General features: G+C 50.8%; 1 protein-coding gene across 3 annotated transcripts in view; it reads right to left on the bottom strand.

The window, feature by feature from the left end:
• Positions 1–13,247, bottom strand: part of Sez6 (seizure related 6 homolog) — a 54,309-nt gene extending 41,062 nt beyond the window's left edge. For all 3 annotated transcript variants that reach the window (XM_045159852.1, XM_045159853.1, XM_045159854.1), the window contains exon 1: positions 13,088–13,247. In XM_045159852.1, coding sequence (XP_045015787.1) covers positions 13,088–13,142 — 55 coding nt within the window. In that variant the 5' untranslated portion in view covers positions 13,143–13,247. The remainder of the gene's footprint in view (positions 1–13,087) is intronic.
• Between the last annotated feature and the right edge of the window lie 3,474 nt (positions 13,248–16,721).

The following is a 16,721-nucleotide window of genomic DNA, read 5'->3' as shown; positions in this document are numbered from 1 at the left end:
TGATCTGATGGTTGTTCCCATCCCACACATGTAAGGAAGCCTAGTTAGAGCTGCTTAACCTGTGGGAAGTGATCTAGTTGAGAGACACCCCTTGGAGGCTGAGATCAAGAAACCGATAAAAGGACAGATGTGAGGGGGCTGGAGAGATGGCTTCGTGGTTAAGGCGTTTGCCTGCAAAGCCAAAGGATCTCATTTGACTCTCCAGGACCCACATAAGCCAGATGCACAAGGGGGCACATGCATCTGGAATTTATTTGCAGTGGCTGGAGGCCCTGGAATGCCTATTTTCTCTCTTTGCCTCTTTCTCTCTCTCTCAAATAAGTAAATAAAATATACTTTTTTTTTTTTTAAAGGAATGATATAGGAACAAAAGGCTTCTGAGAGCAGAGGCAGATAGCACTCTGAGGCAGGCAGGCTGGTACTACCCCCTATTTGGTGTCTTGGTTCAAACCTGAGAAAATGCTCTGCTCTGTATTTTCCCATCTCATGCTGGAGTCCAGAGCAGCTGGGGGTAGATATGAGGGTGAGTCCCAGATCCCCCAGGGTTTGGAGGAAATGAGCCTTAATAGTGGTTGGTTCCTGGGCAGAGTTGAGCCCCTGCTAGAAAGCCCAAGAGCGGTTACTTGGAAGGATAATTTAATTCCAGTGTGTCCCTCCTCTCTGCTTGCTGATAATGGAGTCCAGCTCCATCTTGCTTCTGGTGGGAGACCAGGAGCTCCAGCCTACCTCCAAATGGCTTAAGGAGGTGTCATTGGAAGCCCAGGCTCTTCCCTTTGGGCTTGGTGGAGTGGGGATAGGGAGCTGAGGGGGGGCACCCTGACCTTTCTTCTAGCAGGTGGGATGGAGCTTAACCTGCTGTGGGCTGGGGTTACCACCTGTGGAGTAACCCAGTCTCCCTTTGCTTCCGTGGCCTTGTGAGACTATGGGAGGGCTCTCATTTGCCCAGTACTGTGGCCTGTTAGGCTCCCAAGCTAGACCTGCCCCTCTACTTCCCTAGCAGTCCTTAATGGGGGAGGGGAGGAGTGTAGAAGAGCAGCAGAGAGTCCAGCTATGAGTCTCCTTGAGGGGTCAGTGGAACCCAAGATTGGGGAGAAAGAAAATGGAGCCAGAGAGCAGCCCAAGCTGGGGGATGCTGTGCTCTACAGCAGGCCACTTCCTCGGCGTGCAGAGACAGGGTACTGGCACCCAGGACAGGTGGACAGCCACGTAGGCATGTACAGCCAAGGCTACCTGTGTTGTCTAAGCTTCTTCCTCCCAGAATCTCAGGTTGCCAGGCAGACTCAGCTGCCCAGCCTCCAAACCTCTCAGGCATCTTGCTTTGACTTCTAAGGACCCTACTAAATTGGATATGTGGACACCTTGAACTGAGAGAGCTAAGCTTCCCTCTCCTCTCCCTTCCAGTTTCTGCTGCATGAAGCCCAGGAAGCACCAGAGGCAGCATCAGGGTTATAGGCACAGCAGGTCCCTGGTTTAGAGCATCAGCCTACGGCTGGGGCCCCAGCAGCACTGCTCTGACCTAAGCAGCAAGTCTTTTCTTAGCGTGGGCTGTAGGCAGAGAGGGATGAGTGAGAGAGAGGACTAGAGCCAGTAAGGCAGGGCTAGGGCTCTGTCACGAGATGGGCATTGAAGAGACAGTACGGGAAAGAGAAGGGAATCTACGTAAATCAATGTGGCATTAACGTTGACCTCTGTTGTGTATGCTTTGTCAGGTCCCTCCTTCACACCTTTTCCTGGAGATATCAGGGGCTCTTTGATTTTTCAAAGTGTGAAGCTCCTCTAAGCTCTCTCTCTCTTACTTTCACTTTTGAGACTAGTCTAAGCTGGTCTTGAACTGCAACAATCCTCCCGTCTCAATCTCCTGGGTGCTACAGTGATGGCAGACCTGTATCAAACCTGATTTATACAGTGTTGGGGATTAAACCATGCATGTTCTACTAACTGAGCTATACCTCCAGCACTTCTTCCAGTTTTTTTTTTTTTTGGGGGGGGGTTTGGTTTTTTTTGTTTTTCTGAGGTAGGTCTCACTCTAGCTCAGGTTGACCTGGAATTCACTATGTAGTCTCAGGGTGGCCTTGAACTCACAGTGATCCTCCTACCTCTGCCTCCCAAATGCTAGGATTAAAGGAGTGCACCATTATGCTTGGCTTTCTGTGTCTTTTTTTCTTCTTCTTAATTTATTCATTTGCAAGGAGAGAGAAAGAATGGGTACACCAGGGACTCTTGCTGTTGCAACTGAACTCCAGATACATGTACCACTTGTGCATCTGGTTTTACATGGGTACTGAAGAATTGAGCCCTGGCTGCCAGAATTTGCAAGTAAGTGCCCTTAACCACTGAGACATCTCTCCAGTCCATCTTCTGGTTTCTTTGACCAGCCATAAAATAGGATCACGGTAGGAGGGAGGCTGCTAGTTCCTGGGGCAGATGTTTCAACTCCTCTTGCTGGATATAGATGATGTCTAGGACAATGTCTGTCAGAGCAGTGTGCCCGGTAAAGAGTCTTAGAACCCAGCTTCAGTTCCTCTGCATTGTGAGTTGCATCTTCCTGATTGAGTTGGTGCTTACTCCCTGGTTTCTGTCCCAACAGCTCAGCCCTGGCCTCTTGGGCCATTTGACCCATCTGACTACTAGACAAAGGGACCCCTTCTGGTTCCCCATAGCTCTCTGTGGATGTTGGAGAAACCTCCCCCCCCCCCCCTTGGGTGGAGTTCTTCCCAGTCTTGGACTGGTCTCTTCCCAGTCCCCCCCCCCCCCCCGATTTCCTTTGATCCTGTCTTATACTATCTACGGAAGTGGTGGGATCAGATGCTGGTACTGTGAATTCTCAAGGAAACCGAGCCACAGGGAGGCAATACAACTTACTCCATGTCACCTAGCCAGCAGGAGCTGGTATGTGGTTTACACCCTGGGGTCCTGGCTCCCTGATCCTGCTCTGTTGTTCAGGTTCTTCCTTTGGGACTTTCCCTCCCCCTTCCATAGGCACTGTGTGGCGGCCTGCCTGCTACCCCCTCCCAGGCTGGGGGGAATCTCCCTAGGCACCTGCTGGCTAGTGGGATCCAGGCCAGACACTCAGCAGGTGGCTGCTTAGGGGACAAAGAAGCTGGTGATCAGCTGCTGAGCTGAGAGGGAGGAGGGAGGGAGAGGGGAGAAGATGGAGGGGGATGGAGGAATGTGGGCTGGGAGTGGGGAGAGGGTAGGGTCTACTTTGGTGCCCTCAGCAAGGAGCCAGGAACAAAAAGGAGAAAGGTAACCTGAGGATAAGGGTGTTGGGCACCCTTTACTGAGCCCACCCAAACTCTGCCCTTCCAGCCTAATGATCAGCTGGAGGAAGGGGCCAGAGAGGTGAGAGTAGATTCTGTGGGCAGGAAGGGAGAGGAGTGAGGGCCATGATGAGGTTGATGCTGGGATGTGCAGATTCTGGCTAAGCCAGTGAGGACTGTACTACATGGGGTGGAAAGACACAGCTTGAGTTATATACTACATTTGGTTTGGTGACATGCAGGAGGGACTCTGAACTAGCTCTGTCATGTTGAATGCTAGGGGGACACCCAGACCCAGCAGAAATGGGAAGAGTTTTGACGAAAGATTCCCATCTTGGCCTGGTCTGGGGACCCCAGAGACTTGCTAGGCCCTCCCAGAATCAGATGGTGAGCTCTGTTGTTACAAATGAGAAACTGAACCAGGCATGGTGGTGCGTGCCTTTAATCCCAGCACTTGGGAGGCAGAGGTAGAGGAATCACTGTAGATTTGAGGCCACCCTGAGACTATGTAGTGAATTCCAGGTCAGCCTGAACTAGAGTGAGACCCTACCTCAAAAAACAAAGCAAAACAACAAAACAAATGAGAAACTGAGGTCCAGAGCAGTAGTTAACTAGCTAGGAGTTAACCTGCTTTTTGAAGGCCTGTTAGTTGGATTGTGGAGATGCTATTTGGCATCTTGATCCATTCAACTAAAACCACAAGTCCTTGATCCACTGGAGAGACAGTCAGAACTGAGCTTATTTATTAAGAATGCAGTTCTCTCTAAAGTGAGTTCCTTAAGGTCAGGGCCTATGTTGTATTTCGGCTTTTAATGGGTGCTGAGTAGAGGGCTGTTGAATAGAGAATGGATGACTGAGTGAGGATGAACAGGCTAGGTTCTTATTTCTCTTAGTTTTTTCTTCCAAAAAAAGCTTTGTTTTTTCTTTGAGGCAGGGTCTCACTCTAGCCCAGGCTGGCCTTAGGCTCACGGCAATCTTCCTGCCTCTGCCTCTTGAGAGCTGGGATTAAAGGCGTGCACCATCATGCCTGGATCCAATTTTTATAAAGCATTTTAATTTTTATTTACTTATTTATTTATTTGAGAGCGACAGACACAGAGAGAAAGACAGGTAGAGGGAAAGAGAGAGAATGGGCACGCCAGGGCTACCAGCCTCTGCAAACGAACTCCAGACGTGTGTGCCCCCTTGTGCATCTGGCTAACGTGGGACCTGGGGAACCGAGCCTCGAACCGGGGTCCTTAGGCTTCACAGGCAAGCGCTTAACCACTACGCCAACTCTCCAGCCCTGGATCCAATTTTTAAAAGATATTATTTATTAGCTGGGTGTGGTGGCACATGCCTTTAATCTCAGCACGCAGAGGTAGGAGGATCGCTGTGAGTTCAAGGTAACCCTGAGACTACATAGTTAATTCCAGGTCAGCCTGGACCAAAGTGAGACCCTACCTCAAAAAAACAAAAACAAAAACAAAACAAAACAATAAAACAGCCAAACAAACCCCCAAAACATTTTATTTATTTGTTTGCAAGGAGAGAAAAAGAGAGGAGAATGAATAGGTGCACCAAGACTTCCTGCCATTGCAAGTGGACACAGTATAATCCCTAGCAAGCAGCACTATTCCTAGAAAATTAAGGAAGAGGTAACAGTTGTAGAATGAGATAAATTTGGTTCTGTCCATTCCTTTTGGAAAATGTATTTCTTTCTTTCTTTCTTTTCTTTTTTTTTTTTTGGTTTTTGGAGGTAGGGTCTCATTCTAGCCCAGGCTGACCATGAATTCACTACGTGGTCTCAGGGTGGCCTTCATCTCCTGGTGATCCTCCTATCTCTGTCTCCTGAGTGCTGGGATTAAAGGCATGTGCCACCATGCCTGGCTTGTTTTCTAAAAAATTATTTGAGGGGGGCAGGTAGATATATGGATAAATAAAGAGAGAGAGAGGCATATAGAGCCAATGGGCACTCCAGAGCCTCTAGCCACTGTAAAGGAACTCCAGATGCATGTGCCACCTTATGCATCTGGCTTTACGTAGGTCCTGGGGAACTGAATCTGGATTCTTTGGCTTTGCAGTCAAGTGCCTTAACCACTAAGCCACCTCTCCAGCCCCAGGTTAGGTTCTTGATGGGTGGCATTTTCTGTTTATTGGATAGTGGGAGTCATCTGAGCTGAGTGATCAGGGAAGGGGAGGTGGGAGAACTGAAATAGACAGGACAGGATGGCATTCTGTAGAGGTGGGATGAGTCAAGGCATAAACCAGGTCTAGGTCTCACACTAGCATTCTCCCTGTGTCTCATTACCCCCCTTCCCATACCTACTCCGGCTCTGCTCATCTTCTGGCAGAGCCCCTTGTTCCTGTTGGGCCTAGCCAGGACTTCCCGCCTCCCCGCCTCTCTTTCTGCCAGACGGCCTGCCAGCAAGGCTGCAGACTCTGCAGCCTGAGCTCGGGATTGTTTTTGGAGACGTGGCAGGTTTGTTTGCTCCCAAGCCCTCTGAGAAATCTCAACAATCAATGGTCAACAACACTCAGCCTGTAGCTGCACCATCGATCCTCTCCTCCCATGGCCTGCGGGCAGCTGGACAGTAGGTGAGCAGGTGGAAAGGAGGCAAGCTGGGGCCGGCCTGGGCCTTCTACTTAGGGGCTGAGCCTCAGCACAGGCTTAGGGGGTGGGGGAGCCAGGAAGAACAGGTGAGACTGTTCTTCTCAGTCACCTTCACAAAGCCCCAAAAGGTAGGAGCGTAGGCTTCTGACCTCTGTGCCAACATGTTTTATTCCTTTGCCACTGAGGACAGAGCAAGATAAAATGTCTATAACCTGTAACAATAAGGACTGAGAGTAGACATCACCAGGGAAACAACCGTCAAGAGCAGAAATGAACTACAAGAAACTTAGAGGATATTTATGTCTCGAGTCTGTCAAACAATATGAGCTTCAACTTGCTGTATAAAAGGCAGGTAATAGTTTGCATTTCATGGAGATGATATGAGGGCCAGTGAGCTAATGTATACAAAGCACTTAGTAGTGAGCCTGGCATATAGCTGGTTCCTAATAGACATTTACTGTTATTGTTGCTGCTATTATTATTTGGATAGTGATGTTCTCCTGGGTTCTATCTGCTTGTCCTAACACTCTGCTCTAGGCTGGAGGGGACACAGTACTGGCTGATGTGAGACTGCAAAATGGGCAGGCACTTTGGAGTATCCTTACTATTTACTGGCTGTGTGTACAAGGGCAAGTGGTTTATTTCCTTCAAAACTCAATTTTTGGGCTGGAGAGATGGCTTAGCGGTTAAGATGCTTGCTTGCAAAACCAAAGAACTCAAGTTTGATTCCCCAGGACTCATGTAAGCCAGATGCACAAGGTGATGCATCTGGAGTTTGTTTGCAGGGGCTGGAGGCCCTGGCATGTCCATTCTCTTCCCCCCCCATCTCTTTCTCTTTCTCTCTTTCTCTCTCCCTGCCCCTTTCTCTCAAATAAAAATTTAAAATAAATAAATAAACAAAGCTGGGTGTGGTGATGCATGCCTTTAATCCCAACACTCAAGAGGCAGGGGAGGAAGATCGCCTTGAGTTTGAGGCCACCCTGAGAATACAGAGTGAATTCCAGGTTAAGCCTGGGCTAGAGTGAGACCCTACCTTGAAAACCAATATTTATATATAATATAAATATTATTATATAATATATAAATATATTATGTATATTTATTTTATTTAATATCTATATTAATTTAATATTTTTATATAATATAAATATTATTATATAACATATAAATATATATATATATATAAACATACATATTTTAAAACTTGGTTTTCCTGTCTGTAACTGGGGCTAGCTAGTCTCTTATTGTGAGTATTAAATACAAAATTAGTGCAAAAGATTTGATCAGTGACGTCTAGGTCTCTGAGGGGTTCCTGGGCTGGTCCTCATACCTTTAATATGTTTGTGAAAGCCTGGTATGGTGGCTTATGCCTGTAATCATAGCACCTGGGAGGCAGAGGTGGGAAGATTGCCATGAGTTTGAGGCCACCCTGAGATTAAATAGTGAATTCCAGGTCAGTCTGGGCTAGAGCAAGACCCTACCTTGAAAAATAATATAAAATAAAATAAAATTTAAAGATATTTTTAAGGCCTTGGGTTGGAGAGAAGGCTCAGCAGTTAAGGTACTTGCCTTCAGAGCCTTAGGATCTGAGTTCAATTCTCCAGTCCCCAGGTAAAGCCAGATGCACAGGGTGGCACATGCATCTGGAGTTTGTTGGCAGAGGCTAGAGGCCCTCGTGTGCCCATTCCCTCTATTTGTTGCTCTTCTATCTCTTTCTGCTTGCAAATAAATAAAATTTTTAAAAAGGAAAAAAAGGTCTTTAAAATATGTTTGTGGAATGTGTAAATGAGTGAGTGAATGATTCGTGGATGGCTATTTTTACTTCTGTAAAACAGGATGGCTTGTTTTACTTCTTTTCTTTTCCTTTCTTTCTGTTTCTTTTGGCTTTTCAAGGTAGGGTTTCACTCTAGCCCAGCCTGACCTACGTAGTCTCAAGGTGGCCTCAAAATCATGATGATCTTCCTACCTCTGCCTCCTGAGGTCTGGGATTGAAGGCGTGAACCACCACGCCTGGCTGGTTTTCTTTCATTCATTCATTTATTCTTTCTTTAGTTCTATATTGTGGAGCTAAGAGAGGTTCATGAGCTTGAATTGTGTTCTAGATGATTCTTTTTTTAAAAAATATTTTTATTTATTTTATTAGAGAGGAAGGGAGAAAGAGAGAGAGAGTATGGGCATACTAGGGTGTTGTGCCACTGCAAAGGTGCTCCAGACACATGTTCCACTTTGGACATCTGGCTTTAGGTGGGTCTTGGAGAATCGAACCCAGGCCATCAGGTTTTGCAAGCAAGTGCCTTTAGCTGCTGAGCCATCTCCTCAGCCCCTGTTCTAGATGACTCTTAGTCCACACCTCTCTATATACTGAGGGTGTGGAGGCTCAGAGTCACTCTCAAAGCTCGATGTTGATCTCTCCAAGCTGTATGATGGGATCTGAAGCTCAGATGGACATGGGTTGCCCCTCCCTTACTTACTCCCTTAGCTCAGTTCAAGCAAATCTTCCGTCTCAGACAGCAGGGAGGGGACTCAGGAAAGTTGGCCCCATGCTTACCTGTGCTGATTTCTGCCCATGCAATTCCCAAAGGTTTACTACCATGCCTTTCTTGTGTGCCATGTGTGAGGCCTTGTGCCACTAGGGACACAGCAATGATGGCACTAAGTGATGACTGGGGAGATGCTTTACCCCATTAAGAATGGCCATCAGCACCCCACCCCCAACCCACCTCAGGCTGATGGCATGACAGCTTAATTTGTAGAAGGGAAAAAAAAAACTAAGTAAAGGCTATAATTTACAGTCAGGATAATTGGCCAACTGTTAGGAAAGGGGGAAAAAATTCTAACATACAATCTATGTAAAAATAGTGTGCTTGCTACGCAGACTCAGCTTCAAGATGCAGTCCCAGCTGCCTTGGGCCCATCACTCTATTATAACCAGGCAGCTGACCCTAAGCTTCTCCCAAATAGGGCTGCCCAAGATATATGGGGGAAGAGGGAAGCAAAATAGACTTGCTGTCCTCTTTTCTGAATTCAGTCTTGCCAGTCACAGGAGCATCAAGCAACCCGGCAAAGCTCATGACCCAACAAGATGCATACCTAATGGGAGAAGCAAATGGATCGTAGGAGCATGGGAAAGTCCTCTTGCCTGGGCTGGAGGACAGGCCAGACTTCTCCTGAGACACCACAGAGTACATGCATGATGAGAATTACCACAGTGCCGGCTAAGCCATACCTGGAGCATGAGGCACAGTGAGCCAGACTGGCTCAGGAAGAGGAAGGAATTTCAGACAGGAGGAACATCAAGAGCCTGGGAGCTGTTGAGAACTAGTGTGGGAAACCGATGCTGAAATTTCTTCAACCTGGTTGGATTAGTCATCTTTCTGGAATGATGTTGCTTCCTGTTGGAACTGGCCTTGGAGACCTCTTAGTATTGCTCTCTACTTCATAGCTGCGGAGCAGGGCTGGCAGCTTTGCCTCTCCCAGGTGCCTCTTACTTATAGAACCTGCTCCTCCCACCCTGTCCTTGAGAGGCCAGGCTTGGCAACCATGAACTTGGTGCAAACTTATGTTGAAGGCTCCAGAGAGTAGAGGCCCAGCCAGCGAAGCCAAGAACATACTTTGAAGCCACTTGGCAGGCTGGGCTCTCTGCTCCATCTGAGCAAAGAGGTTCCTTCATCCCTGCCTTGTACCCTCTTTCTGATAGTGCTGCCCTGGTGTGGGTGCAGGATTCCTGACATTGGCCCAGCCTGGCAGATGGGCATCATGGAGCTAAGAGAATTGGAGACAAGAAGGGCTGGAGGAGATTGGAGGATGCTGGAGGGCCTAGGATTGGATGAAAACACAGGGTGGGAGGCAGGCTATTTCTGTATGCCCTCCTGCTCAGGCCAACATAGAAGGGGGCATGAAAGCTCAGTTTCTAATTAAGGCCAGCCCCGTTGTCTCCTTGCTCCCCATTAGTGCCCCATAGTATCCTCAAGGCATTTTAAGCTGCCACCCTGCTGGGAAGGCTGGGATGGCCGCCAGGACCTGCCAAGCTTGATGTGCTTTAGGCCCGTGAGGGGCAAAAAGCCAACTCTGACTTCTCCTCTGGGGCAATCTCCTTAGAAGCCCTGCGGGGCCTCCTGACTGCTATGTCAGCCTCTGAGGCTGTGAGTAGAATCCAGGCTATATTCCCTGGGGCCTTGTCCCGGGTACTGCCCTGATCCCCAAGAGCTAGGTTAAGAACTAGAGCATAGGGTGGCTTTTGCAACAGCCCCCCTGAGTCAAGAATGTGCTGTCAGAAGCCAGCACCAAGGGAGGATCCAGCTGGAAGCGGCAATTATCATTTTCGGTGAAGACAGCCCTGGTTTGTTAACCCTTGAAGCGGCGGGGATCTTGGAAGCCAAGCCCTTCCCTTTTCCACCTGTCCTTACCTCCCAGATACCATCCCCAGTTCCTGGCGGAGTGAGAAGGGAGACTTGCTATTTCCAGGCCCCCTCTTCCCTTCACACTCTCAAGAGAGCTCAGAGAGGTAGAGCCCTGGGTCCAAGGCCGCACAGCCGTGGAGGCAGCCTCCACCCAGAAGATCTAATCCCACCCAGCCCCAGCTGCTTCCACCTTCACAGTCTCCCCAGGCCACACTTACACATGCAGAGTTTAATTAACTTTATTGATATTCAGAAATTAGGAGAATGACTAAAGGTAATTGCTCATTAAAAATCATTAAACTGCCACAGCAGGCCAGGGTAGGGCAGGCACAGCGCCTCCTGCACGGGCTGCTTTCCTCACTGTGGCAAGTCGGCTCTAATACCTCCCGTGACATCCCATGATCTGCAATGCCCCTCATGCCCGGAGTCAGTTGTGCCTGGAAGGTTTTAGAGAAAGGAATAGGGGACTGACCCTAAGGGGCGGGGTGCTCTCAGCCTGTCTCTATGGCCTTCAGGGACACACTCTCCCAGGAGTCCGGCAGCTTCTGGGCCATGCCTGGCTGCATTCTGCAGCCTGAGTCCCTCCTGTGAGGACTGTAAGGCTTCTAGGCTGTGAGAAGTAGCATTCTTCACCCCTCCCCCCAGCTAAAAGGCTCACAGCCCGAGACCTTTACTTCTCAAAGCTCCCTTTTACTGAAGTCTCCAGGAATCCCAGATGGCAAAATAAACTGCCCCCCACCCCCAACGAGAGGACTTAATACCTTAATGACTTGAACCTTCCATCCTGCTTAAAAGAGGGAGGGTCCAGCTCCAAGTCCAGGCTGTAATCTGCCCGGCTTGACACTGCTTCCACCCCAAATCCTCTCGCTTGAGGACAGGAAATAAATATCTTCCCCAACAGTCATACCTCTACCTCCCAAACCCATCACAAGGCGACCCCACAGGCACCGGATGGTCTAAGTCACAGAGGGACCCTGGCTCCGGCCACACAGACTTCCCAGCAGAGTGAGCAAATTCTTCCCAACTCACACTTCCACACCCCCACACCTCCAGCTGTCCCAGGCACACTAACCTTGACCCCCCGAGCGCTGCCGTCTCTCTCCAGCCCACGGGGAGCTAGCACACTGGCAGAGGCCGCCCCTGCACACTGGTGGCCTCACTGCTGAGGTGCTGCCCAACACTCCGAGCTCCCGAAGTGCAGACAGCCCGGAATCCACACTACACGCACACACCAAACCCTCACACCCATCAGACAGGGATTCCTACTGCGAGCCAGGGGGGAACAAACGAAGGCTCTGTGCTCCAGGGTAGCTGTCCAAAGCCAGGATTGTGGCCAGACCCTCATGCCAGATTCCGAAATCGGAGGGACATCCCAGTACTTCTGGGCCAGGAAATGGGTTTCTTTTCATTCCTTCCGGCCTGAGGAGGGGTTTGTGAGATTCTGACTCCTCCTGGCAAAGTGAGCACAAGGTTTCAACTTTCTCCGGATGTAGGAAGACCTGGGATGGGCAGCCCGGTGCCTGTGCAAGGACAGCGACTGCCTTTGAGGACTGCTAGAGATTCAGAGAGGTGGGTGCTTCTATGCCAACGGGGTGGTAGAACGGAAAAACAAACAAACAAACAAACCGCCGAGGTGTAGGAGGTCAGCTCTGGCAGCTCGGCCCTGACCTCCAAAGAGGCCAGTGAGGATGGGGCGGGGGGGGGGGGGCTGTGGCTGGAAACCCCTCCTCCTACCCTCTCAGCATCAGGCGCTATGAGCCATCACCAGATGGCGAGGGACCGCGGGTCCCATCTCCGAGTTGCGGTTTCGCAGACCAGTAGGCGCGGGAAAAGACGTGAGCATTCGCAGCCTCGAAGACGGCTCAAAGGAGCTGGGATGGCAAATCCAGAAGAGACGCCCATACCTTCCTGCTCCGGAGCGCTGAGCCTCGTTCCTTCCCCCAAACTCCCTCCTGCCTACTTCAAGGCCAGGCTTCCCTGGACGAGACCAATGAAGTTGGGAACTGGACTCTGGGGTACCGGGTGGGTTTCCGCCACCAGCCCGGCATGAGGGCAGACCCGCAGGAGGCTGTGTGTGTGTGTGTGTTTCAAGGAAAACATCGTTTTGGGGAGGACAGTCTATCCCAGGACTTCATTCGCTGCCGCCCCAGGGGAGAGTCAGAGGGCCTCGGGGGTCCCGAACATTTCCCACGCAATTGTGCCCCAGGTTCCAATTCTGGCACGACAGTGGCAAGGCGGAAGGGGAGACATCGCGACCCCAGGTCCTGCCACCATCCGACCCGGTTCCTCCGTAATCAGGTTAAGTGAGGCCCCGGAACCCGCGTCAAAGTCGAGCGAAGTTTGGCGGACGGCGGAGGCGGAAAGGCAGGATGGCGGCTGCGGACGGGACCGTCCCGGCCTGGGCGTCCCGCGTCCCCCCGGCCCCTTCCCCGGCCGCGCGCGCCCCGGCGCCCCCCTCGACGCCCGGAGTGGAGCGAGGAGCGCGCGGGCGAGCGCGGGTGTGCGGGGAGGGAGGGGGTGGCGTGATGAATTGCAGCAGAGAAATCCCATTAGATCCGGGGAGATGATTAAAGGCGAGGTCTCGGCCGGGCGCGAATGGCGGGAGCCACGGCAGCTTCCCGCCCGCGGAGCCTGCGCCCCGCCCGGCTCGGCCGGCGCCGGGGGGTGGGGTGGTGGTGGTGGAGGGTGGCAGCGCAACCGGCGGGACGCGCTGGCTCAGGTTGGAACCCGGGTCTCCCGGCCCCCCCGGGATGATCCCGCTGTCCTACCCCTGGGAGAGTCCTCGCCCGATCTCCCCTCCCCGCGTCCTGTGGCCGGACACCCGGGTCCCTTACCGTGAGCCAGGAGCGCCAGCAGCGAGGGCAGGAGCAGCAGGGCTGCCGTGCGCATGGTGCGGGTGACGGCCGCGCCCCGGGGCTGGGGACACGGCGGTAGGGCGGAGAGGCTCGGCTCGGCGTAGGCGCGGGGGGCCGGAGCCGGGTGGGACCCGGGAGAGCGAGCGTGGCCGCCGCCGCCGCCGCCAGAACCCGACAGAATCAGCACCACGGCCAGCGCCTGGCGTCGGCGCCGGGAAGCGCCGCGCGGAGCTGGGGGCGGGGGCGCGGGAGGAGAGGCTTACCGTAAAGTCTCGAGCACAGGCGCGGAAGAGACCCAGTGCCAGGAGCACCGGCTTCCACGCCGCCCCGCCAGCCGTGGGGAAGGACTGCCCTACTAATGTGGGCACATAAGCCCCTGCTCTCCCGCGGTGCCTATAACCCGGCCGAGCTTGCCACCCTCCTCCGTTAGCATCCTGCCAAGGTGGAAGGTTCTAACCCGTTCTCTATTAGAGGTAGAGCAACCCCCTCCTCACCTCTCTCCAACCTATCCTGGTACCCGAGGGCCCTGAGGATGACCTGGGAAGACGTCCACCAATGGAGGCAGCTAGTGAGGCCCGCGGTGCCCTTGTAGTAAATCCGTCCTGGGCCCGTATAATGAAGATGGCTTTTGAGCGTACAAAGGACAATAAATTATTACTTTGCGCTCAATAAATGCCAGGGCTCCAGGCAGCTGTATCAGCAGCAAACTGTGCTCACAGAAAAGCTTAATTATCCTGATATTATAGTTAAAAGCCAGTGGCACTTATGTCCTGGGGAGACATTCTCCACTTGGCAGGAGAAAACCTGGGGAGGTGAAGGTGGTTGCATCCTAGGTCCCCATGCAGCCCTGGCTCTCCAGACCTACAGTCCCTGCTTCCTCTGTCCCCTTTGTGGGACCAGAGCACCACCACAGCAACACATATCCTATCTGCCAGTACCTGCTTACTGATGGGAAAAATGGGATAAGTATAAGGCTAGGGGGTCTCCAGGGCTGTTTTATTTTATTTTTAGTTGTTAAGTTTTCATGTATCAAGCCAGACATGGTGGCACAGGCCTTTAATCTCAGCTCTCAAGAGGCAGAGATAGGAGGATCTCCATGAGTTCAAAGCCAGCCTGACACCACAGGAGGGGTTCTAAGTCAACTTGGGCTTGAAAAACAAAAAGAGTCCATTATTTTTATTTTTTAAAATTTGTTTATGTACTTGCGGGAGAGAGAGAGGGAGAGAGAGAGAGAGAGAGAGAGAATGAGCACACCAGGGCCTCCAGCCACTGCAAATGAATTCCAGACACATGTGCCCCTTGTGCATCTGGCTTACATGGATCCTGGAGAATTGAACCAGGGTCCTTTGGCTTTGCAGGCGAACACCTTAACTTCTAAGCCATCTCTCCAGCCCTCATTTATTTATTAATTAATTTAAATATTGCAGTATTGGGAATAGAAACCAGGGCCTTACATATGATAGGTAAGTGTTCTACCACTGTGGTACAAGATTGATTTGAATGGAAGGAAACTTGAAGGGACCCAAGGGAGTAGTCAAAGGCATGGGAAGATAAAATTCCAGGCTCCTTTTTTGGGCTCCAGTGAGCCACAGAGCAGGAAGGGGCTAGCCCCAGCTGCGCTGTACTTGAAGCTGCTATGTAGACCTAAGGGACTATGGCTGGACTCACCAGGAGAGCTTATTTTTATTATCACACCCAATAAGATATGAGCACAGAGCTGATGTTATTCCCTATGAGGAAGAGGAAGGCAGACTCTCTGTGGCCTCTGAGAGGAGGGCAGCTTTGTGTTTAGTTCCTTTCACATGAATTTGGCTAAGATACCAGCCATTGTCCACTATCCTTCCTGACCTCATCCTAGAAGCAGGCTGCCCTTGGGTCTCATCCCTCAGTCTTGTGGTCCTTGCAGTCTTCCAGCTCAGCTCCTCAGATTCTCTCAGATCCTCCTGTAGGCTCTGGGGAGCTGCCTGTTGTGAAGATTCTCAGGCAGCAGGCAGGTGGCGTGTGGAATAAGTCAGGGAGAAACACTGGGAAAGGATTTTTGGATAGTTGTTTGCAGAAGTAGAAAGAGAGAGAGAGAGAAACTCAAAACACGAATAACAGCAAGAGGATGGCAGGGAAGGGAGGTTTTTATGAGGGGATTAGAAGTGAGGAGAAGCTAAAAAAAAGAAGGGGCAAAGGGACTGAGAATGGGAATTGCCTGTGGAGGGGGATAGGCACAGAAGTGGATGAGGGGAGTTTGAAAATCACTACAAATGTCACAAGATTTCACCTTTTGTCCTTCTAGACATCCTGGCACTCTTTTTATACCCTCGGGTCCTTCAGGACTATGTAGCTCTGGCAGAGAGGGTCAAGCCATGACGCAGGATGAACTCTATATGCCAGGATGATTCATGGTGACTTGGAGACTGGTGACAGTCTCACTGGACTCGCTTGGCAGTGAGGCTCTGAATGGGCTGGGCACTACCCACAAGAAGGAGGGTGATTGGAACCATCTAGAACTTGCTATGACCTTCATGAACGCCTTGAACCAATATAGGTATTTAGGAGGGGCTCCACTAGAGACTACCAGTCCCAGAATACAGCACGCTGCCCTGAGCTCAGAGGATAGCTTTGTACTGCATGATGGGAATAATAATGCACTTGAGCTATGGCTCCCTCCTAAAAAGATGGTCAACATGGCTTTGGTGTGATAAGTTCCTAGTGAGGTTGAGACAAAGTCTGAGCATGATGGGAAGCAGTAGACTTTTCTTTTCAAGTATCTTCTCTCATGTCCTACACAGGGTCTATTCTTCCCAGATTTCAGCATCGCCCACCATTGAGGAGGATAACATGGTCAAGGAGACATTCTTCTGTGTACAAGGCTTAGCACACTCAACTCATATACACATTTGAAAGTGGTAACCTGGGGTGAACTGCAACTCTCCCTCATTGGTCCCATCTGGCTCTTTGTCCCCAAAGGATCCTTGGTTTCCTCTGACTATGTGATTGCTTGCTAAATTGTCTGTTTTCTCTATTAGTTGTTGACTCCATGGACCATGTGCCTTCTACTCCCAATGTAGTCCAGTGGCCAGCACATTGTATATCCCAATGAATATTTGTGAATAAGTGAGGTGTATCTAAAGCCCAAGGCAGGTCACTAGTGAAATAATGTGAAATAATAGAGAATGGGGCATTGCTTCAGGTCAGTGAGGGCTTCATGCAGCAGACAGGTCAAGTCCAGTTGAATATGCCTCTACATTCCAGTGAACAGAGAGGGGAGGAGGTGATCAATGGAAGAGGGAAACCATCCAGGGTAGGTGTGTGTCTTATGGAGAGGTGAAGTGACAGGGTGGACATTGACAGAAAGCTGAGATCAGTGAGGAAACAAGGCTTTGTGAAGCAGAGTCTCTGTAGGAAAGTAGGAGGAAGGGTTAGAGTAGGCTGGGATGGAGCAGGCCATGAGAAGCTTTGTGGTCATTCAAGTGGCAAGACATACTTTGTGGCTCCCTTGAAGGGATGGCAGCATTCTGGTGGGCTTTAGGCACATGGCCAGTGGGAGGGACTACAGATTTCAGTGCCTACTCAAAAAGAGGCCATCTCGGCTCCTATGGATTAGGACTGAGAGCCAGAGAGG

The sequence above is a fragment of the Jaculus jaculus genome, chromosome 9 (assembly GCF_020740685.1).
Source record: "Jaculus jaculus isolate mJacJac1 chromosome 9, mJacJac1.mat.Y.cur, whole genome shotgun sequence".
Lineage (NCBI taxonomy): Eukaryota > Metazoa > Chordata > Mammalia > Rodentia > Dipodidae > Jaculus > Jaculus jaculus.
This window is presented reverse-complemented; position numbering and strand designations above follow the sequence as displayed.